This window comes from Bactrocera oleae, chromosome 3, assembly GCF_042242935.1.
Source record: "Bactrocera oleae isolate idBacOlea1 chromosome 3, idBacOlea1, whole genome shotgun sequence".
In the NCBI taxonomy this organism is placed as follows: domain Eukaryota; kingdom Metazoa; phylum Arthropoda; class Insecta; order Diptera; family Tephritidae; genus Bactrocera; species Bactrocera oleae.
Window position 1 is genome coordinate 86,890,897 of NC_091537.1, and position 24,439 is coordinate 86,915,335.

A 24,439-nucleotide genomic window follows, 5' to 3' on the forward strand; every position below is an offset into this window, starting at 1 on the left:
TACGTCACAAAAGTTTGGCAAATTGAAAAAAGGCAAGAGTTTATTATTCAAAATTATCTGCTCAGAATTTACTTGGACTGTCAGACATTTTTTTTCGACTTCTACTCGACATCGTTTTTACAAATGATTCGTGCCTTTGGGTACTAGTCTAGCATTGACACGATTCATACCCAAAACTTTAACCAAAATATAAGGTCGATGCACAAGAAATGTTGTTCTATCTCCCTGATGCCAACACGACGATTTTCAAGTATTTTCATCTTTTTCGATATTATACTCATTACCAGAGTTGGATGGACGACTCATATGAGGAAAGTTTTCGATATGCCACTCAAATACTTGTGTTCGTGATAAAGTAGACTCCCCAAACCACTTCCAACGATTCCGTAGTCATGATTCCAATCGAAACACAAAATTTCAGAAACGGTCGATCTTCAAATTTTTTCGTCATAAAAATCGCGTCGTAAACAAACGGGCTGCCAAACACACACTAATTGCCACATGGAGATCAAACTTCTCACGAACATAACAAAAGGTTGTACTAATCTAGAAAAAGTTTGTCGGTTCAGTTAGCTGAATTCAAATCCAAAATTCCCATGTCCCTTTTATGGTTTTTTTAAAACCTTAAATAAGAATAAAAAATTTTGAAAAGACCTTCTGAAGTTTTCTGTTATTACCCCACGTGAACTGATCAAAAATATTTAAGTAAACTTTTCGAAGCAACTCAATTGTCTACTTTAAAATGAGCTCCAACTTTTTCTAAAACAATATTTAAAATTTCATAGTAGAAAAAATATTATTAAATATTTTGTTAAAATTTCCTGCAGGGTATTTAAACACAACATCTTTACTGCACTACAGGGTCTGCCGACACCAGCCTTGCCACCTAACAACCACTTTTGTTGCTGCCGCCCCAGTCAAACAGCCAATTATCCAACTCTGTTGCACAAAGTCGAAGTCGAAGTGCAACACGTGCGCACGAATCGACACATGCATACAATAGCATTTAAATGAAGAAAGCGGAATGAAATAAAGCCATCGAAAAAGAATTTTATAATTGTAGATATGTATGTGTAAAGAAAAAAAAATTATATACAAAATAAAAAATATATACATTTAATTGTATAAAAATATGAATTGCACAACATGCCAGTTGCTTGCATAGGCGCCTTTTTTTCTGCGAGTAGCACGCACCGATGTTTATTATGCAGCGCTTGGCTATAAGCAGTCTTTGTTATACAAAAAATGCAGAGGCTTCTTTATTCATATGTATATAGAAAAGTATTTATAAATATGCAAATAGCAGTACTCAGCGATCAAATGAATATTGAAATGTATACTTGCATTCGCACAATATCCTTTATGTAATTATGCAAAGGCAAATTTCCTGTAGTTGAAAGAAAATTCCAAAACAACTTGTATTTGCAACAATACTCTATTATTCGATACATACATATATATATATATATATATATATATATATATACTTATATATAATATATTCTAAATTTTTTTTTTCACATTCAGTGAGTTTTTGTTAAAGCCGCCTTTATATTACAAAGTGATGTCTAGAGAGCGGGTAATATTTATGAGTGTTGCGCTTTAACAGCATAGTATTTAAGGTGTTGGTCTAAACAGTGTAAGGCAGAGTGAGCAACAATACACGTGATACGAATGCTACTTTTACAATAACAATTTTTTTTTTATAAAAATATTAATTTATTCCCTTTGAATACTTTTTGTTTTAACCATTGTGAATAGTCCTAATAATTTGGAACCTTTACGCTAAAGTGACGTCACCTCAAACCAACATATTTACCATACAGACGACTACTCTGTAGAATGTGGACTCTTTTTAATTCAATAAAATAAGTTCGAAGCAGGTACTTAAATTTCTTAGCAAATTTTAACGCATCCAATAACGAGGTTGTAACCTTATTGAGACCAAAAAAAAAGATAAAGTATTGGCGCCCGAGACAGATGAAGCTTAAAGTCTCCTTCCATTTTGAACATATTTGGATAACCACTTATGATATATGAATCGCTCAAGATAGAAATATTGTTTGCTGATAAATTCACGGTCAGAAACCTTTTTTCGTAACCAAAAATGTATTTTAATTTACACAAATGCAACCCTGCAAGAAACCGATAATTCCAGTTGGAGATAAATTAATGATTCATTATAAAACCAAAATAATTTAGAGGCACACATACATAAGTTTACATAAATATCTCGTTCACTTTTGCCCTCTTTTAGGCCGAGCTTCAGATCTTACTAGGCCTCGGTTTGTTGTTGTTGCAAATATGTAAATTTTTCCAAAACTTATGAGTATTATAAAGAATGTTTTGAAATCAGTAATTCTCACACAAATTAGCGGTTTCATATTTTCTATCGAGGAAAAATCGCTGTTGGAAAATTTTCTACTGTACTTGTGTTTAGCAGTGTTTCGAACCCACGATCCTTCACATATAAGTCATGAACTCAACTCTGTCGAATACGTTCACTAAATTCACACTTCATATCAATAACAATTGCCTTTAATAAAAATATGAGCAATTTAATGGAACACAATTTGTTTCAGTTATGACCCATTAATAATATTATGCCAATTTTTACGGTATAAAACCAGTAAAGCGAGAATTCCTTGCCATTTCTCGAATTCATGCTTTGAAGAAAATGTTCGTCACTCGTCATCTGCTCACCAACATTTGCGCATTAATTTTCGCACTTTATATAATTATTTGTGAATGTGGACAAGAAGAGGCTTGGAATTGTTTAGAGGAGCGATGTTGTTCCATTGACTTTAGCAAAATGGTGGTAACGGTTGATTTCTTATGTAAGTACGATGCAATTACTACCGAAACTAACCACAAAAAACAAAACAATTTCAATTATTGTTATTTTGTGAACTCAGTGTATGCGTGTGGTGAAAAGGTGGATAATGAGTGGACGTATAGTTTATTTTTGGACACCGGCGAAGAGATGGACTACATTGCCTATCATCCATATCAGCAGTTGGACGAGACACAATACTGTGGTGAAATTTGTGAGAAAATCTTGGTTTGCATAAAATCGAATACTTTCAAAGTATCCGAGGCTCTAGGCGGTTCCGCTGAGTGGTGTTTCCAAGGAAATGTTGATGTGCATAATGACACTATATATAATGATGAAAATATTTGTTTGACTTTCCACGAAGATGTGGTTGATATACCAAGTAACGTAGTTACTTTTCTTTCAAGCTCAAATATTTGGTAAAATGTGGCATATTTTAAACGTTGCATAGAGTATATGATTTGTAAAAGTCTTTGTATAAGAAATTTTTTTCGTAATAAGGATATAATTTTAGAAAAGAAAATTTTTAAATTAAACGAAACAGTACTACTCCTATACATTAAAACGGTTGTCTTTATAAAGGAATCGCAAATCTTACATCTCGCTTTAAATTTTTTTTATTAAATAAATCTTCCTCTCCTTCCCAATGCCTTCTCTCTCTTTTTCGCCATCGTCTACTCTCTTTTTCTTTGGCTCATTCTCTTCGTCTATTTCATCTTTTCTTTCTCACTACAGTCACTACATCAGCAAAGCTATCAGATATGTGCTTTTGAAGTTAAAAAATCTATCATAGAGATTTGAAATCCACTTAAAATATCCTACCCCTATTAAAGCAAGTAATGCTTACCATTTTTCAACGAAAATCACTTGAAGTTTACGTGAAATTTTCAATATATCAAAGGAATCTGATAGCTTAGTTAAATTACTTCATTTCGCTGCTGAAATTCTGAACCATGGTTCAATAAAAACCTTAATAAATAAATAATTTAATAATACTGTACAGGGTGATATAGTACTGGGCGAGTAAAATTTGAACAATATAAACTCTTGATCACAAATACGATGAAACAGTATATGAATATACTAAGTGACTTAATATATCCAGTTTCTCATAATTGTCTGAAAAGTGAGGTGAAGTTGCTGACAAAATTTGACATATTTGACATTCTCAGAATATGTGCATACCTCATTAAATGCCGTTATTATTAGGAGATAAAATCATATCACACAACCTTAACTAAAAATATATAGATATTTTTCTAAAAATCAATAATTTTTATATTAAATGTAATTACATTTTCCGGAACAAAGTTGCCACTAATTTGAATTGTCATGCTTTTTCGCGAACATTTTTTATGGGAATTTTACACGGCAAAAGCAGTGCGAGTTATTGATTTATATTACCTTTCCACTTAGGCATACTAGAAATGTTATTATGCCGCTCCAAACACTTTCGCTTTTTCATATTAAATGCGTTGGTCCTTGCACTGAGCTTAATTATACTAATCGAATCCAAAAGAGAACATGCATGGCACTGCATGGCTGAGAAATGCTGCTCTATCGATTTTAGTAAAATGATGAAATCTATCGACTATGTGCGTAAGTTAAAATGACATATTTCTACTGAATACTGCTGAATAAACTCTTCTTCTTACCAAGTTTATGCCTGTGGCATAAAGAAGGGCAAGGACTTACATTACAAGCTTTACTTTGACAGTGGTAGCAAAATGGATCTCATCGCCTATGAGCCTATAAAGCAGCTTGATGAGACGGAATATTGTGCTGCTGTATGTGCTGTTGCTGATATTTGCTTTAAGAGCACAACATTCAAAGTAACTCCTGATAATAACGGTACGGCTGAATGGTGTTTCGATGGCAGTGTTATAGTGGAGAATGAAACCGTTTTTTATGAAGAAAATGTATGCATAAAATTTTATAATTCAACAGTGGAATTTCCGCCATATTTAGAAGATTATATGAAGGCACATAAACTTTGGTAGAATGCGACAATGTAATGAATAAAGTTTTAAAAATATTAATCTTTGAGGAAAATCCACAATTTTTTGGCGAAATGAAGAGGTTATAATCGAACAGGGTTGTACGACACTTAATGCTTCGATCATTTTCAAACTCTGAATTTCTCAAGGTGGTTGTAATGTTTCGAGGTTTAATGTTTAGCTCTCTTTCTGAAATCAGAGTTTGAAGCGAAACTTTTTTTTATTTCGACTAGTATGTTTCGAAGTTTCCCCCACTGTAAAAGTGTGATAAATATGTTTACTTTTCTTCCGTTATTCTATCCCAAAAGCAAAGCAAAGCTTCTGTTCAAAACAGAGTAAAAGTTCCACGAGAGATTACAGCATCATTTTACTGTAGCCGTTAGTAGTAAATTGAAATTATTAAATATGAAAGTAAAATTGGGTAATTTTTAAAAAAAGTTTATAGATGAAAATTTTTATGAAGAAAGTTGCCACGTGTATGCGATTTTTATATTTTTAAATATAAACAATCACAATAAATGGTTTCTAAGCTAAAGGGGTTGCAGAAGACTTAAAGCTAAAAAAAATTTCAAAGGTGGTTGCCACCTATTATAAAACTTTAGGTACACAATTTTATAAACTTAAAAAAATAAATATTAATAATGAGTTAAATAGTTTTATAATTACATATTTTAAAATGAAAGTTGCCACCTGTTTGCCATTTTTAAGTCCAAAAATGTATATAACTAAAAACATTACAATATGAGTACTAAACTAAAAGGATATCAGAAGGCTTAGAGTTGAATATATTTAAAACTAAAGTAAAATACTTAGTAAGCTAAAAATATGAAATATGAATATCGAAATAAATAACGTACTTTTAAGTAGTTTATAGTTGAAAATATTATGAAAAAAGTTGCAAGCTTTTTATTTTTTTTCAGTCGATAAATGCATATATTAAAAAATATTTGAATATGTGTACTATACATAAAAGTTTTGGATGGTTTAAAGTTGAAAATATTTCCGAGTCAACTTGCCACATGTTTTAAAATTTTAAGTAAAAACTCGATTAACTAAAAACATTAAATATTGCATGGATATTAAACTAAGTAATTTTAAGGAAATTTTTAAGTGACAATATATTAAAGAAGGCTGTCACATAATTGCAAAATTTAAAACAAATAAGGTGTAAATAAAAATTTTAAATAAGAATATTAAACTAAATAACTTTAAGAAGATTTATGGTTGACAATATATTTGAAGAAGGTTGACACCTAATTAAAATCTGAATATATCTATCTAAATAGTTGAAAATGTTATGAAGAAAGTTGCCAACTATTTGCATTTTTTAAGTCCAAAAGTGTATGAGACAAAAAATATTGGAATAATAGCACCAAGAAAACAGGTTAAAACGGAGTACTTTTGAAAATATTTTGAACAGGGTTGCCATTTAATAAAAAATTAAATTAATTCAGGAGTTCAGAATGTCTGAGTTAACATCTTTTAATTTAATTTAGTATAAAATTTCGTTCGATATACTTTAAATCATTATAAATCAATCAATAATCTAAAGTGTGAAAGCAAGTTTTCACATTCTTAAACTTTCACAAAAATTTCCATCATCTCAATTTCTCTAAAAAAAAACACAAACATAAAAAAACCATTTGATTCACCTAACAAACTCGTGAAGGTCATCGAAGTGTCGCGTCAATCATTTAGTGCTACGCGCAAACTTTCTTCGACACACATACTGATAAGAACCCATCAAAGAACACTGCAGTGCCTAAGCCACTGATCGTAAAATTGACGAAAACTTTTGATTAAGCACACAAACCCCAGTTTTTATTACATTTTTATAGCAGCGTTGAACTCGTCAAATAAAAAACGAACAGCCAATATGCGCCTAAAAGTTCACTACAAATTAGGAAATCGGTAAAATGGCGTTTCGCCGAGTACATGCTCAGCAAATAAACACATTTTTATGAGCCACAAACATTTCAACAAACTGCGCTTAGGTATACAACAACAAAAATGAAAAGTATATAGCATAGATTACTTTATATAAAATATGAGGTGTAAAAGACATAAATAAAAGCATTGGCATGTTGTGCGTGGCCGCTAAACACAGCGCTGCCGCAACTTTGTTATTCATCTTTGCCTTCTTTATTTCATTGACTGTGAGGCAAGTGTGTGGCATGTATGCACGCACATACAAGTATACAAAACAATCTATAAACAGTTTGGCAAAGTTACACATCGTTGGCTGGAGTACGAAAAAATTTTATAATAGGTGAATAGATATCGCGTACAAGCAAGCGTGTTTACTTTCACGTTACTCATACGACCCGTCATATCTGACAATAGAAAAAGTGTGGCTTTTATGTAAAGACGTATATTCACACACTCGCAAGTATACTTTATGAGCTTTTTTTTTTTGGTATACATTTAGGCTTAATTCAAAGCTATCAATTTTCGCTCAAGTGACATCATTGTGACGCGAAAATTTTTGATTTTTTCATAACAAAATTTAGGGTATTGAATTTGTTTTTCATATTTATGGAAAAATGTATTTGTTGACTTAGTGTAAGGAAGCTGATTTATGTAAAATACATATAAAGGGGATTTGTATTTATATTAAAACAGAGTTTATGATCTCGAAGTCATTAGTATGCACTACTATGTCTATTAAAGTGGTTATCTTCAGTTTGACTTTTAGATTTTTTTATGTTTCCAACCATTACTAAACATAATTTTCTTTCACAAAAAGTTGTATTCTTGTATAGACCTATTCTCCGTGAGCTTAGAAAGACAAGTAATACTTTCACTTTGACTGAGCAGCACATTTTTCAACTTCTACCCTTTCTGCAACTTGCAGTTATTTTTTAATTAAGAGGCACACCTTGTATGAAATTTTGAAAAAATCGATTTTTTTACCATTAAAAATAATATACTAATATTCTAAATCGTTTTCTTAAATAATTTTTGAGTTACAGCTTACTAAAGTGTAGCCAAATAGTTCAGTCAGCTTAATCAGTTTGAGTTATTACCAGGAGACAAATCATCTAATCAGGACGCTTTAAATTGAAAATATTTCAAAAAGAAGTTGCCTTCAGTTTTAAAATTTTAATTAAATAAACTGAAAAGTTTAGAATATGAAAAATGCACATCCAGCTAAATAGTTTTCGAAAGGTTTACGATTGAAGCTTTTGTGTTGAAGGTTGCCACCTACTTTAATTATTAAATTCATAAGATGAAACAGTTTTATTATAGAGTATTGGTATTAAACTAGAAGGGTTTCAGAAGACTTTAGGTTAAAAATATTTCTGAAAGAAGTTGCCACTTAGTTTTTTAATTTTAAATAACGAACGTGAAATTATAATAAAAATATAAATACAAATAAGAAAATATAAATATATTCTATATGAAAATAAAACTTAAAAGTTTTATGAAAGCTCATAGTTAAAAAGAGAGTTGCCACTTGAGACAATAAGAAATAAAAATGTTAATTCAGGAGCTGAAAATGCAAAACTCTTTTAAAGCGCAGCCTTTTTTCCAATTTTAAATTTATTTTCGACCGAAATTCACGATAAATACCGAAAATAGCTTTTAATAAAGAATTTTTTCTTTTTCGTTCAATTTTTTTATTATTTAGTTTTCTTTTCAAATTCCCAAAAATCGCAATTTTTTTAACTGTTGTACTTGGTAAGCTCCTTAATACTTATGACAGATAATTGAGTGAGTGTGTATTAACTTGAATAATTTAATTTAAGTTGAAGTAACTATAAAACTAATTTTTTCAATAAAAATAATTTTTACCAATAAATATAAATATTATAGATTTGGTTGCGTATACGCCAGGCAGTCTCAAAGAGAATATCCACGTTGCTGACTGATCATAATAATTTGCGGGGATATTTGATTTTTGGCTTCTCTACTTTTATCGAACTATTTTTTTATACTTTCCTGCTAAATGGTATCATCCTTTCTGGAGCTGTGTTATCTCCTTATTAAATCATCTGCTTGGCTGTGTGGTGGTTGGTCACAAAATATTGGAAAAAATAAAAAACTTCTAGAGAAGAAACTATTGAACTATCCAAAAAATAATATACCTAATAATGCATACAAGAAAAATTCCTCTTCAGAATAGTTAAAAAATAAATAAAAATTATTTTCAATACTAAGCCGCTTAAAAAGTATAAAACAGCTCAATTAAACTTACAGGCAAATCTCTTTAAAACTTTTCTTACTTCTCACAAACTCTACTCACTCGCTCTCTCTCCATTTATATATTCTTTACAGAAAAGTAGATATTTGCAGAAAGCATGAAAGGTACACAAAATATGTAATAAAAATGTAAAATCAAAGATTTAACATTCACTTCCCAAATATATGTGGAACACACAAAGGCTACTTTATGCTCTAATACCTTTGCAACACACTTTTTGTTTTTGGTTTTTTCTATTCTTGTTCATGGCTTCGTAGCACCCACTTAAGCGAAAGTTTTAAGTTCTGTGCCTGAAATTGATTTTTGTCGTCGACACGTGAACCTTAAAGCACCAAAAAACAAACAGAGCAGGCACACGCATTACAAAACTTATCACAGCAATAAAAACAACAAAAGTTTGAAGGAAAAAATATGGAAAATTAGAATACGCGAAATTCAAACGAGCGAAAACTTTGCAAATGGCAACCTTGTAACTTGCAACATGTCAACGTGCCACACGGATACGCCGACAACAGCCAAGAAGTCAAAAATGCGCGCTAAGGACATTGACGAGTAAACGAGCAAAATGCACAAAAAAAAATAGAACAGAGAAAATGCAATGCAAAAATAAATATTAGAAAAAAAAAACAATGTAAACGAAAAACAATTTAAGCGCGCTGACGAAAAGATGCGCAGCAAATCTCTTGCAACATGCTAGCAGCACGCAAAGCGCACGAAATTAAGGCACGTCGCACACTGCATGCAGCGCTGGCAGCAGCGTTGCCAGGAATGGCAAGTAGCGCGCCAATTTATTGAGGAGAAAATCGAGTTGCCGCAGCAAACAGCGGAAAGAGGCATGAACATAGCAAAGGGGTGCGATGGAAGTAAAAGAAAAAACTAAGAAAAAATTTTAGTTTTGATAAAAATTAAAAACAAAAAACACAGAAACTAGTTTCAAAAGGTTGCGCGTACAATGAAAATTACGTAGACAACAATGACTTTAAAGTAAATTTGCTAAATCATTACCCATTGCCTCGCAACAGCGCCACACAATTGCACATAGACACACATACGCGCGCCGATAACTCATTGCTAACAACGGTAATTCGAGAAAATTACTTGTGAAAAAAGCGCGCGCTGTTTAAAGAAAACGCCAACAAACGAAAAGTTTTAGAAAAGTTGCACCAACGTGACGTCTTCAAGCAAAGCGAACGTGCATCAAAAGAAAAATGCAACTCGACGGCAGCAAAGTAGTTAAGCAGTAATAGTAGTGTGCGCTGATGAAGCGCTAGTTTTGCTTACCTTTCGCTTTGTTGGTATGCGTTTGTTTGATTTTCAGCTGCAAAGCGCCTTAGTTGCTAATGGCCAGCAAACTTTTTCAACTTCCGCTGTTTGTTTTTTTTTGCAACTTGTAGTTACTTCTTAATTAATACTTTTGGCAGCTAGTTGTGTGTATGTGTGTATGAATGTATGTAAACTTTATTAATTTAATTTAAATACAAGTCCAAGTAATTATGAAACTACTTTTATGCTTAAAAAATACTTCATACATAGTGATGTCTATTGCAGACTTTGTTGCGTATACGCCGTGGCAGTCTCAAAGAGAATACTCTTGTTGCTTACGGATTATAATAATTTTCAAGATTTTTTTTTCTTCTGAGCTTACTTACTTCTATCGTACACTATTTTTCGCTGTTTGCTCTCAATCATTTTCTGTGCTATATCATGTCATCCGTTTTGGAGTTATGTTATCCTTGTTCTCTATTCTTTATACTAACTATCTCTTCATTTTTCTGAATCATTCCGTGAGTTTACTGTATAAATAGTATACTAGGTATTTTTTCTTAACATATTTCCACCCACTCTATCTATCCTATTCGAACATACCTTATTATATTAAATTATGTTATCCTATCCTATCATATAAAATTTCTCTACACTCTACTAGAGATGATAAAATTTTACTCGGACTGACAAAAACACCACATTCTCACGTATTTTAATACAAATATTTAGTATCGCGAACGTTTAATTTTACATACATTATTTAAAAGCTTCGGTTGAGATGTGCTCACTGCATTCAGCGATTATTTTTCCATTGACACGCTTCATACCCAAAACATTAACCAAAATGTGTTGAGATACTCTGCTATCTTTCTGTTGCCAACATTATGACTTTCATTGTTTCTTTACCTTTTTCGTTACTATCGTCATTAACAGAGGTGGATGAACAACTCGCATGAGTCAAGTTTTCGCAGACTCCATCACCTTCACTTAATACTCTACGTCACTCAAATATTTGAGTTCGTGATAAAGCAGACTCCCCAAAGCACCTCTGCAACATTTTCAACAATACCATTAAAAAAACAAAATTTCAAGCAAATAAAATTTGTTAAATAAAACGCATCAATTAATATATGGAGATCAGACTTTTCACTAACTTAAAAAAAGGTTATATCACTATAGAAAAAAATATGTATTGATTCTGTTCTTAACTTATTCTTTAAAATATTCATATATAATATATATACAATCATAAATTCCATATATCTTATAGATTGTCCAATATTGTGTTGTATAAGTACTTAGATATAGAGACAGAACTGAACTTAGCACTATTAAAGAAGGCAAAATCGTACTTCACGTATTAAGATAGTCCTGGGAAAGTTGATCGAACCAAAATTTGCGCTGAGCCGTAAAACAAGCTTTCATTACTTAGCGAAGACACATACCCATCATGCATATGCCAAGTTCAATTATTGGGACGTTCACTAAGTAATTTCGTTTGATGACAACAGCGGACTTTATTAAATTTTTTTGCAGCCATCTACACACTTAACCGCTTTACCGTTATATATTTGAACAGCTGTTACAAGCCTTACTATTTGTATGCCCTATTAAAGCATTTTAAGCATATTTTACTATCAAAAATGTAAAAATGCGGTACAAGCAAGGCGAAATTATGTGATGTGTACGAAGAAGATGTATTGACCAAACACCAATACCAAAATTGGTTTGCAAAATTTCGTTCCAGCAATTTCGATCTTGATTAACAATAAATTGTGGCTAAAACTTGCGGTAAAAATTAATCAGAGTGCCATAAACTTTTTAAGCACTTAACAAAGTCGCAAACCACATTCAATATAAATAATTAAGTTAATAGTTACTTCATTAATTATTTTAATTTAATTTATAGCGGAATTCACTACATTTGACAACAGCTATTTTAACTGATATTTTGTTACGAATGTAAAAGTAGTTTAAAGTTTTAGTAAAGTAGTTTTAAGTTTGCAAAAACTTAAAGGAATTAATTACAGGAACGTAAAGCTCTTAGCTTAGACGCACACCAACGAGCTTTATATTTTAAAAATTGGTCACGAAATGTCTATTCATAAAGTCAGAATGAAGAGAAAAAAGTTGATATGGGGTTATGACTAAAAGTGTAGGAATCAGAATGGTTCAGAAATTAAAGAGATTATTTGTTTTAAAAGATCGGAAATTAAAAACATTTGTAGAACATATTTATTGCTATTCAAAATACGGTGTTATATCATAAATTATAGCAGAAGCAGTTAACAATTCACAAAACATAAAGTGAGAGTAAAGAAATAAAAAGTAAACACTTTTTCATTTAATACTCGATTATACTGTTGACAAGATTGCTTATAAGAACAGATAATATGACAACTATTTCCAATCATCTTATTGGAAATGAAATTGAAATGCAAATAAAAGAGAATAAGCGAGTCACTGTTCCACCCACATGCCGTCAAAATGATTGCTTCGATCCCACCACAAATCCACCCAATAACTTCAAAATCATTCAATCATTCGAACTAACATTCAACTAGTCATAATTTCAGGAATTTGCGTACTCAAACTGAGCGCAAATAGTTTTCGTCATTCTGTTATTTCGTCATGCATTTTCGCTTTGCAATTCGCTTTCACATTTGAATGCTTGGCAAATGAAAAATGATGATGCAGGATGCATTATCAAAGTGCAGGAAACACTCAACAAGCGCAGTTGTTGTTGCAGCTGTTGTTTTTGTTGGCATGCCAGCCAACGTTGTCCCAGCAGAGGAAGTGGGTATGTTATTGCGCGTGTAGACGGAAATGTTCGCCGGCAGCGACAGGATATGTTTTGAAGCATTTCGGTTTGTTACGGGCATTGTTTTTTTTTTTTTGCGATCTCATCAGAAATTTGCTTGATGTGTGTTATTTGTTTGCATTTTTAGTTGATTGGACAATTTTGACAATATTTGTTATTGGTATTGACTCACTATTTCATTCTGCTTTTGTTGACAAATTCGTGTGAAAAAATATTTATTATTTAAAAGAGGCTATAAGAATACTTAATGATGTTTAGTTAGGAACTTTCTTGCAAGAATCGCAAGAAGTAATCTTTCAGAAAAGTATTAATGATGTTGTAATATTCCGAATATGTATTATTATTAAGGTGAATTTCTCAATGACTGCATAGAAAAAGTTTTTCTGAAATTTGTAATTTTTGTTTTTTTTTATTAGCCACTTAAATATTAAAAAAGTTTAGAAAAAATTAGTACACCCTACCGGAATTTGATTTTAAGCAAGTATTAATGAGACAAACTTGTGAGTATCATTAAAATATAATTGCAAAATTATTTATATAATTTTACTGTGATCAATCTTGTCTGTGGTCAAATACAAAACTTATCATAGAAAACTGCCTATTGTACACCTTTTTTTAAGTCTCTTCTATTCACTACTAATTCGTATTATCATGATAATAGTCGCCTTCGATTCGCCGTTTCTCTTTAACTTTAGTCGCTGTAATAAATTTTACCTGGGAATGCAAAAACAAGGTTAGCGTGTTGAATTCTATACAAGAGAGTATGCCTATATATCTTTAAAATGGTATTGCCATCATCATCAATGCTACCCTGTTCCGATTTACAGGTTTAGACCAATTTTATTAATGCGAATGGCTCAGTGACAAATGTTTGTAAAAAATAAAAATACAAAGATTATTTTCTTTTATTTTAAAAACTTCTAACTTGAAATAAAATATAATTTAAGTATTGATCTAGGATACTTGATTCACTACAATTTAACTTTTGGCGTATCATATCAAAAGCTCAGAACTTGCACTTACAAAAAATCACAAGCAATATATTGTACGGAATTGTAAATACCGTTAAAAAAAGTTTCCAGTGTTTATCAATATTATCATTATTGTTATATTATTATTGTTTACTGAAAATATTGATTTAATCTCTGAATATTTTATCGATCCGCGAAGATAGGACTGTATAAAAGTGACGAAAAAGCGACTACTTGCGTCGGGTGCTTAAGCCATATTTCGTTTACGAAACGTCTAGCCTCGAGCAACACCTCTTAAATCTAGAGTTCTGAAGAGCATTTTTTCTGGATAGACTTGATGAGACTGCCAGGTTGCCATAGCTACCGTGATTTACATTTACTTTGGTGATGCGCACTGTTGCCAATTTTCTTTATCCTTTTTATATAATACAAAAATAATATACAATTTGCAAAGATTTTTAATAGCTCCCGCAATTCACATTTACTTAGGGAATACGCGCTGTTGCCAATTTTCTTGAACACTTTTCCCTGTATTTATATGACTAACTTTGTAAATAAATTTATTTAGTGTACTTTCAGGACTTTTTTTTTGCAAGACTATAGAATTTTTCCACCAAAGAAATTCACTCACAATACATGTATTCGAGTATGCAGTATTAAATCAAGAGCTTCAGTTCTGCTTTCAAGGGGGAAAAATTGGAAATTAAAAGTAGCCGAATTATAATATTGCTCAGGGTCAAATGAACTTACAAACGAAGAATGTTACAAAAAAAACTTGAGTGCAGAATAATTGTTGTTTTAGACCTCTTTCATTTAAAGTATACAACCTTAAACAAGCGTAAAACAAATAACAACCTTAACTTCGCTACCCAAAGCTATTAGACCATTCACAGGTATAGCAACCGAAACTTTAAGTTAAACTACAGTTACTTGATAAAGAAAACATATACTTGTATTTTATGAGGATTGATTTGATTTTGATCGCTCAGTTTGAATGGCAGCTATATACGAGTACTATAGTGGTTCGCTCTAAACAATTCATGCGAAGATTGTACCATGGACCATGACAAAATTTCCTGAAGATATCTTATCAAAAAAAAAGGTGTCCATACAAAGATTTGCTTTAGATCGATTAGCTTGTATCGCAGCTATATCCTTAGTGGTTCGATATTGTGGGCTCCGACCAATAAGCAACTTCTTAGAGATAAATGGACTTGTGCAAAAAAACAATGTCACAAAAATTGAGGGACTAGTTCGCGTATATATAGACAGACAAACAGACGGCCATAACTACATCAACTAATATCGTCTTCATTTATTTATATATTTTCTAGTGTCGCCAACGTCTTTCTAAGAATTACAAAGCTCATGATAAACTAGATACATGCGGTACAGGGTATAATACAATATTGCTAAATTTCAGGTTTTTCACAGAATATAACGGGAATTTTAAATGTTAAAATTTCGCGAGTTTGAAAATTCCAATTTCAAAATTTTTTTTTTCATATTTTTTATTCATTGCAGCCGTGTTTGTGTTCGTGAATTTTTGGCCAAAAACAATACTGTAACGATGTCCGTCCGCGTGACTTTTTCCCATTTTCTAAAAATAAAGATTACTTTTATGGAAAATTCGCTGAAAGAGTTAAAGACTATCCCAAATATCGAGTTTGAGAAGTGCTTCGACAGTTGGAAGTAGCGCTGTCATAAGTGCATAATATCGATGGGGACTATTTTGAAGGCGAGCACCTTAATGTATACGAATGAATGAAAATTTTTTTCAAACAAACAAAAATTCCACTTATTTGTTGAACAAACTTCATATATTTTTATTATATACTGTATATACATTAATTTATATTAAATTAAATATATAAATATATTAAATGTGTGTGAAAATCCCTCTATGAAAGCATGTTGGTATTGGTAGTAATATTAATTTTATATACAATACTTCCAAGTAAATACCAAAAATATTTTTAAAAAAAATTTATATAAACTTTAATAACGGCTAGTCCCGAGATATAGATATCTGCACAAGCATTTGCCAAACATAAATGCCAAAAATGCAAATAAAAGCAAATTAATTAAAATACTCGGACGAAAGAACCAGAAAATCACAAAATGCAATATGACAACAAATACATAAACAAATATTTATGCAATAGAGTCAACTTTAGACTACTGTATAGACAACAAACTACATATGTAACTATTAAGGTGTGTATAAAAAATTCGATTTTTTTTTACTTTTTTCTCTGAAAAATTGGTTGATAAATATCTCACAAAATGATCTCCAAGTATGAGCACCTAATATAAATGGAATATAGAGTAGAATATAAAAAGCAAGCTGTTAAAAGTTAATCTTTAATTATTTAAAGTCATATATTTGCTTTTTCCTCATTTCTTTTTACTTGCTAACAATAAATTATTGCGATACCTTTAATAGCTTTTAAACAGCGAGATTTGTGAAAAAATTGTAACAAACGTTTTTATAGAAAATCCAATTTCCTGTAACAGACGAAATATTTTTTTCAAATTTTATATGCTGAGATATGAATTTTTCATTTCAATGATAAGGAAAAAATAGGAAACTGAAAACTGGAGGACCTTTCTTATAATATTAAGAGTTTCCATTTGGAAAGAATTTTTTAAAGTATCTACCATCATCTTTTCAGAGTGTAAAATTAAAAAAAATAATCGATTTTTTACTTACCCACCATAGTACATACACTTAAATATATCTGTATATAGATATATTTACATAGTTATACAAAATTTGCATTTAATGCCATGAAAGTGCTACCAAAATTATAAGCTGCAAGTATAAATCAGGATTTGCCCAAATTAACTTATACACTCGAAGACAGCTCCAAACATATACATTTCTACATACATATTAATTCATATATACACATATTTACACATACTAAGACATACACTTGCTCCTGTCACTTCGAAAGTTTATTTCAAGCGCATTTTATATGGTATAACAAATTCTGCAACTTGCAACATGCGACACACACACACACATATTCATACATCCAAATAGGCACACACATCTAACCTCACAACTACCACAGCAACAATGTATGCAGCTTATGCAACTCATTATTTCGCACTCAATGTCAGTCAGCTCAAGATGAGCTGTTCTGCACTTGGCGAAAGGATGAACTTGCAGTCCTTGGCAACTTGAAAGCGCTCAGCAGCGACGCCACAGCGACAGAGCTTACATAACGCTTGCCAAGTATAATGACAGTTCAATGGGAATTGGTTGGCTGAGCAGCGCAGAGGTGTCGAAATAATACTTAACTAGACAGCTGCAGAATACAATGATATACATACACACACACATATACAAACACGCAAATGTAACGGTTGTATGTAGTGGTTGTGTTTGTGGGTTTTGTTACGCTTAGTTGCTTAAAATGCATATCATATTGGTAATAATATTATCATCATATTTACTATTGTTATTTCAACTTAAAACTTTATTGTTTTCATTGTGGTTATTGTTGTTGTTCACTCGTAGTGCTTGTAAAATCTGCTGAGTATTTGCATAAAATTAAACTGAGCGTAAAAATAAATAAGCGTGCACCAGCAGAACTTTCTGCGTGTATATGTAAATAAAGATTTATATTTCCACATATAGTACATATATAAGTTAATATATACACTTATATACATACATATATGTTTTAACATTTTTACGTGCAGAGCCACATTTGTAAATATGCAGCTGGAAATATTTTTTATTTCACATGCACATAATTACCGTTTTTTCATACATATGTATGGTATATAAGCAAGTAAATGTGATTTTATGATAATGCGAACACAGTACGTGCAAATAGTATGTATGACGCTGTGATTAATGATTTACTTTTCTGTGCGCAAAATTCGAAAATGGCTGTAACGAATATATGAAGTTGAAAGCTGTTGGAGATTTTATACCTCCATTATTTCAGGAAAAAAATTTATTTCTGAAATACTTTCTAAGATACTCATATAAGTCTAAAATATTACTAAAAAAGAGATAATTAAATTGTAGAAAATTAACGAAAAGCTATTTAGAATGCTTTCAATTAGTCATAATTTGGAATAGAACTGCCACCTAGTTAAAAAATATAAATAAAAAATATTAAAAAATTGTTAAAAACTATTAATCTAAACGTGTTCGGTGTGCCTTTAATGTAGATATATTTTTGAATAGAGTTGCCAGTTCGTTTAAAAATCAAAAATTAATATATTACAAACTGTGGGCAAAAACTAAGCGTCTAAAATTATTCGGTTTGTCAATAATAAAGATACATTTAGGAATAGAGTTACCACATAGTTGAAAATTTGATATAAAAAATATTACTAACTATTCATCTAAAAGTATTCGGTATGGGGTTAATGCAGATATATTTTGGAATAGTGGTGCCACTTTGTTAAAAAATTAAATAATGCTGCCACGTTTTTCGCAATATTACAAAATATATTAAAAACATAGGGTCATTAAGAAAAAAAATTTAAATACTAAATTTTGCAAAATATTGTAGACATTGCTATATTGTAACCTAGATTCACAGGTTAAATGATCAGATTGTGGAGTAAAGAAATTTTGATTCCTGATTATTCGTTTGTGATTTTATAGTATTATTGTCCTTGTAGTATTATTAAGTTAAAACAAAAATTATTGTTGCCTTACTTGCTGGTATTAAATTTTTTATTGGAGAAATAGCACATTACACCAAAAAAAAAAAACCTAAAATACACTAAATAAATTTGTTTGCAAAGTTAGTCACATAAATAAATGGAAAAGGGTTCACGTAAATTGCCAACAGCGCTTATTTCCAAAGTAAATGTGAATAGCGGAAGGTATTAAAAATCTTTGCATATTGAAAATATGTACGTATATGGAAATAGGTTCAATAAAATTGGCAACAGTGCTCATCACCAAAGTAAATGTGAATTGCGAGAGGTATTAAAAGTTTTTGGATATTTTCAGGCGCTATGAGCTTACTTAATTTGATTTTGAATCTCGAGAACATTTTAAATCTATAGCAGCCATCCAAATTAATTTTTTAGAAATTTTTAGATATAGAAGCACATAAAGACCCTTTTTTGGAAGTTCTATGAAATTTTACACCAACTGGATACATACAGAAGAGACATTTACTCCACTTATACAAAGAAACAAGCTTCACTGTAAATAAGGATATAAAAACTTTGAATGTAGTTAACGAAAATTGGCAACAGCGCACATTTGCCAAGTTAATGTGAATTCAGAGTGTTAAAACAAAAAATCAAAATGTTTAAATTTTTCTATACATAGGTTATATTTTTTCAATGAGTGTTATTCAAATCAACTTAGTTTAAATGAAAATTTCGACTTTCGAATTTCTGAAATATTTTAACACTCTAGCTGCCATCCAAATTTTTTTTGTAGATTTTTGGAAATTGAAGATCATAAAGACCCATTATTGGAAGTTTGATCTAGTTGAAATTGACAAAAAAATTATACGCTATGAAATTTTCAGCAGTATACACTAACTAGATGCTGCACTCAGCGGAAACCTTTTTGCAATATTTCTGGAAACTATATATAATTATATTTATTGTACTATATAAAAAATAATATCTGGTGAAAATAAATATTTGAAGCTTCTAAAGCATGATAACGATAATATGATTTATATAATTTTTTATACACAGAAACCAATTTTAAAATATTTTTGCAATTTTTGCAAGCACTGTGAACGAAAGATCTCACAATGCTGCCAGATTGTACCAACTCACTATACAGATATGTAAATTTGCATATGCATAAATGAAAACATTCATTGTATATAGCAAATAAAAAAGCAAGCAAACTGTTTACACATACTTAACAAAAATTAATGACAGACAACAATGTTAAAAAACCAACAACAACAACAATAACAATAAATTTGCAAATAATGCAGTTAAATAAGGGCAAGCACGCATGCACAATATTGCCTCCGCTGTATGCATATGCTGGTTGCATATGTATAAGGTAGTAAAATTTCACACACACAAATACACAAAAAAGTATACAGTTAAGCATAAAAGTCCGCAAATGCGTGCGATCCAGTCCACAACACTTGCAATAAAAGCCTGCAATTATGTGTAATCAACTTGACAGTGAGACTTGGCGCCCGAAGCAATTGCTTGCACAGCAACAACAACGATAATAATAATAAAAGAAATTTTCAACTAACAACAATAATTGAAATAATAATAACTATAACAATGGCACGATACGGCATTAAAAGGCAATAACAACAACATACACACACATGCATACATATATAATGTGTATATAATAAAATACAGAACAGTAAGATTCAAGTACAGCTACCACACAACGTAGAGTTGATGAACAATGGCTGACATTGAATATGCCAATACGAACTAATACACACACAAATACACACACTTATAAATGTATAAGTATGTGTATAAATGTATAAGTATGTGTAGGTAAATATTATTTGCTTAAGCGTGTGTGTCTGCCTTCATTTGTATAATTGTTAATTTAAATTTAACACGGCAAATGCACGTAAATTTGTTTAAATAAATAAATACACATACAGTTGTTCACTCGCATACACACACGCAGACGCACACTGACTTATGTACAATTTTTATTTGGAAACTTTATTCGCACGGAAATTTCAGTCAATTCCGAAGTGAAATTTAATTGGATTTAAAATTTCTCAATCACTTCCGCTTCATACAGTTCGACTTTACCATTAAAGTGGCGTCAATTTACATGCATTTATATACATACATATGTGTATGATCAAATTATAAACACAGCTTTGCATATGTGTGTGTGGAAATATAGTAAATATGCCGTTATTGCAGTGCCTGAGGATGTACGTTTCAGTAAACGCTGTCACTGCTGGCAGGAAAACGTACTTGTATATATTGATAGTGTTTGTTCACTTATGTAAGTTGGTGACTACAAATGTTTATTGGTTTCCTGCGTTTGTCCAGCATTCTTCAAATGCATACAATTGTCGGTGTGTATATTATATATACGTCTATATTTCATTATGCAACCCTGTAGGCACAGTTGTTCATATATTTTATTGAATGCATTTTATTTTGGTCACTTCTATCAGTCGTAAAATTTTCTGGTAGTTTTAATACATTATTATTGCGCCTAAGTGTAGGCAACATTGCATAATTTTAATTTTCATGCATACAGAGTTTTTTAATACGGAGTACAAATGCTATTAAGTGTCCACAATAAATTTTTTTAATTAAATTTCAGATATTAAATGCATTCAAGCTAAACATTTTAAACAAAAGTTGCAAACAAAAAAAATAAAAGTTGCACCATGCAATCCTGTAGGCATATATTTCTTTTTAATTAATATTAGTTTGATCACTTTTAGAACTTTCCTTATAGTTTTAGTTTTTTATTAATTCAATATTGCGCCTAAATGTAGGTAGCGTTACATAATTTTAATTTTTATGCATACAGAGCATACCAATGAGAAAAATAAATGTTGTTAGATGCGCAGAATATTTTTTAAAAATGAAATTTCAGATATTGCATATTTTCAGGAATAGAGTTTTGGGCAAAAGTCATTAAAAATTTAAACTGCACTATGTAGCTCTGTAGGCACAGCTGTTGATATATTTTTTTATATTAAATTTTGTTAACTTCTTTTTCTTTTTTACAACACAAAGTTTTCTGGTTGTTTGAATATATTGACATCTATATATATACATATGGACCACACTTAATACTTTTTACTTTTTAGTATCAACCGCGAGTGTAGTGTACTGGCACTATATGCTACCCAAAATATATTTTAGTAATGAAATTTCGGACATTGCATACTTTAAGGTTCAGAGTACCGAAACAAAAATTACTGTTTTCACAAAATTAACTCCTTTGATACTAATTGATAACTTATAAAAATTTTGAGAAAAATAAAAATTCTTTCACAGGGTGTTTCTTTAGTAATGTTAAGCGGGCTATTTTCGATTTTCAGTGACTTTTAAAACAATTTTTGTGATAAAATTAAACAAAAATGCTATTTCAATCATGTCACGTGAAAAAAATTTGAATTTACTCCAAAAGTATGCTATAAGAGGAGCCAACTTTGCTTGTATTGCTGTTTTTCTGGAGCTGTTTACTTGTAAAATTCAGCTCGTATACTAATTTACAGCAAAATAGTAGTTGAAACCGTTTTATCTATTCTTACATGCCGTGTGATCAAAATTTACCCGGACTGACGAAAAAAATTACATTTGCACGCATTCGAGTCTTTTGGACACGCTTCATACCCAAAACATTAACCAAATGCGTTAAGTCGATCCATAAGAAATGTTAAGACCCTCTACTATCTCTCCAATGCCAACACGACAATTTTCAAGTACTGCTTCTTTGACTTTTTCTGTGTTATCGGCATTATCAGAGGTATATAGACGACTCGCATAAGACAAGTTTTCGATAACTTCAACGACCATTCACTTAATGCTTTGTGCTACTCAAATACTTATGCCCGTGATAAAGTAAACTCCCCAAACACTTCTGCAACATTTTCAACGGTTTCGCTATCGTGAATCCATTGGAAACACAAATATTAAACAAAGGCGTTGTTCAATTTTTGTACCATGGTAAAAATTGTCGGACGAAGGGGTAAAAATTAATAACAAAAAATTATATTTCATTAAGGTTAAAGTCAATTAGTTTATAATAACAAATATGTCGAAATTTTCTTAACTTCCCTGAAATTACAAAATTTTTACCGATATACTATGTAGAAAATCGCAATTAAAAATTGAGAAATGCTTGGTATGTATTTTAAAAAAGCATGACCGTCATTGATTCCTTTTTTTTTTTTTTTTTGATAAGCTAAAAGTTATAACAGTTTTAGCACAAAACTGCTCGAAGTCAGCAACTGCAAGATGCTTCTCCCATTTCCTGCTGGGCATTGTAAAATCATTTAATTATACCTTGGTCAAGTCACTAATGGCTGATTTGGCTCTGTATCAGTTTTCTCACAAATGTTTTACTGCACACAGACATAAGTCAATACGCTTATGGGTGTATATGTGCACTAAGGCAATTTAATTTGTAGTTAATTATACTGAATTACACAGTTACTGAAAGTATAAAATTACATGTGTGTTTGTGCAAAAAGTTTTATATGACATCTAAATTGCTTTACATTTAATAAATACAATCAATACATTTGCAATGCAATTTACTTGCACATTTATGAGTTTATAATTTATTAAAAATCGTGCAATGAATTTAAAACTATGTTAGTTAGTTAAGAAAATTGTTGAAAAATACTATTTAGGTATTTGAAGTTGTATATTAAATATTTGAATCGCTTTTAGATTTTACATATTTTGCTCAAACCATTATGGAAAATATCATTGCGTTCGTTTCTTAATAAAATAAACCCGAAGCATTTCAGCAAGTCTAAAGTGTCTCTCAAATCCTCACATATGAGACTCATGGGCTAATCTTAAAATGAGAAGGGATTACTAACAAAGGCTAAGAAAGCGGCAGCCGCTAAGCTGATAAGTCCGGAACATTTCCTTAGCAGTAAGTCCAAACACTTTCAAAGATGAGCTTCAGGAAAAAGACAAGCCGAGAACGAACGCTTACTGACTATACATGTTTGGATTCTCACTTTCTGGAAAGTTACAACTTCCAAAGCTTCAGACAGACAAATAATTATCATCCATAGAGACAAACACTGAAAGCTTTTAGCATTGTATAACTGCCACCGCAGATTAAAGTTCATATTTACAAGCTGGAAATCTATTTGACAGAATACTTTTGACTATAAAACCCCGGAAGAAACACTAGCGCATCTATACACGTCCATTAGCCCAGTTGCGTTGGTAGGCTTCCTTAATGCACTTAGGTTGGACGAAGTAATGTAAAAGAGGGAACGGCACAATACACCAGAGGAACTTAACTCAAATATTTGTAATAAATTATAATATTTTTTATGAAAGACATACACAGGTTTATTTAGCATTGCAAAACAAACTTATAACCTATGGAGACCCGAATAAGAACATACAACCCAACCGGACCAAAGGTAAAGAATGTGTAAATGGAGAGCTTCGAGAAGACGTAAGAAGATGATTAATTTCCTCTTTTACTCCTATCGGTAATTTGAGCAACCATGGATCGGTTTCCCACTTCGTTTATTCTTGTATATATTGCGCACCCTCAAAGACACCGTACAGTGCGCATCGAAGACGCTATTGCTGCCGTGGTGGCCATTCAACCCGATTTTCACAAGAAAAATTTCGTTGAATGGTTACGTTAATAAACAAAATTGTCGCATTTTGCGT

The 24,439-nt window shown here is 31.1% G+C and overlaps 3 protein-coding genes across 3 annotated transcripts in view; 2 read left to right on the forward strand and 1 right to left on the reverse strand.

Moving 5' to 3' along the window:
• The window catches only part of LOC106615022 (uncharacterized), a 53,683-nt gene that overhangs the window by 24,747 nt on the left and 4,497 nt on the right, over positions 1-24,439 (reverse strand). The window lies entirely within an intron of this gene.
• LOC106615030 (uncharacterized) lies at positions 2,643-3,398 on the forward strand. Its single transcript, XM_014231055.3, has 2 exons — positions 2,643-2,837; positions 2,916-3,398. Exons 1-2 carry the CDS (start codon positions 2,678-2,680, stop codon positions 3,254-3,256), a joined length of 501 nt encoding a protein of 166 aa, XP_014086530.1. The 5' UTR covers positions 2,643-2,677; the 3' UTR covers positions 3,257-3,398.
• On the forward strand, positions 4,242-4,885 carry LOC118680377 (uncharacterized). The gene is made up of 2 exons (XM_036359760.2): positions 4,242-4,432; positions 4,493-4,885. Exons 1-2 carry the CDS (start codon positions 4,261-4,263, stop codon positions 4,831-4,833), a joined length of 513 nt encoding a protein of 170 aa, XP_036215653.2. The 5' UTR covers positions 4,242-4,260; the 3' UTR covers positions 4,834-4,885.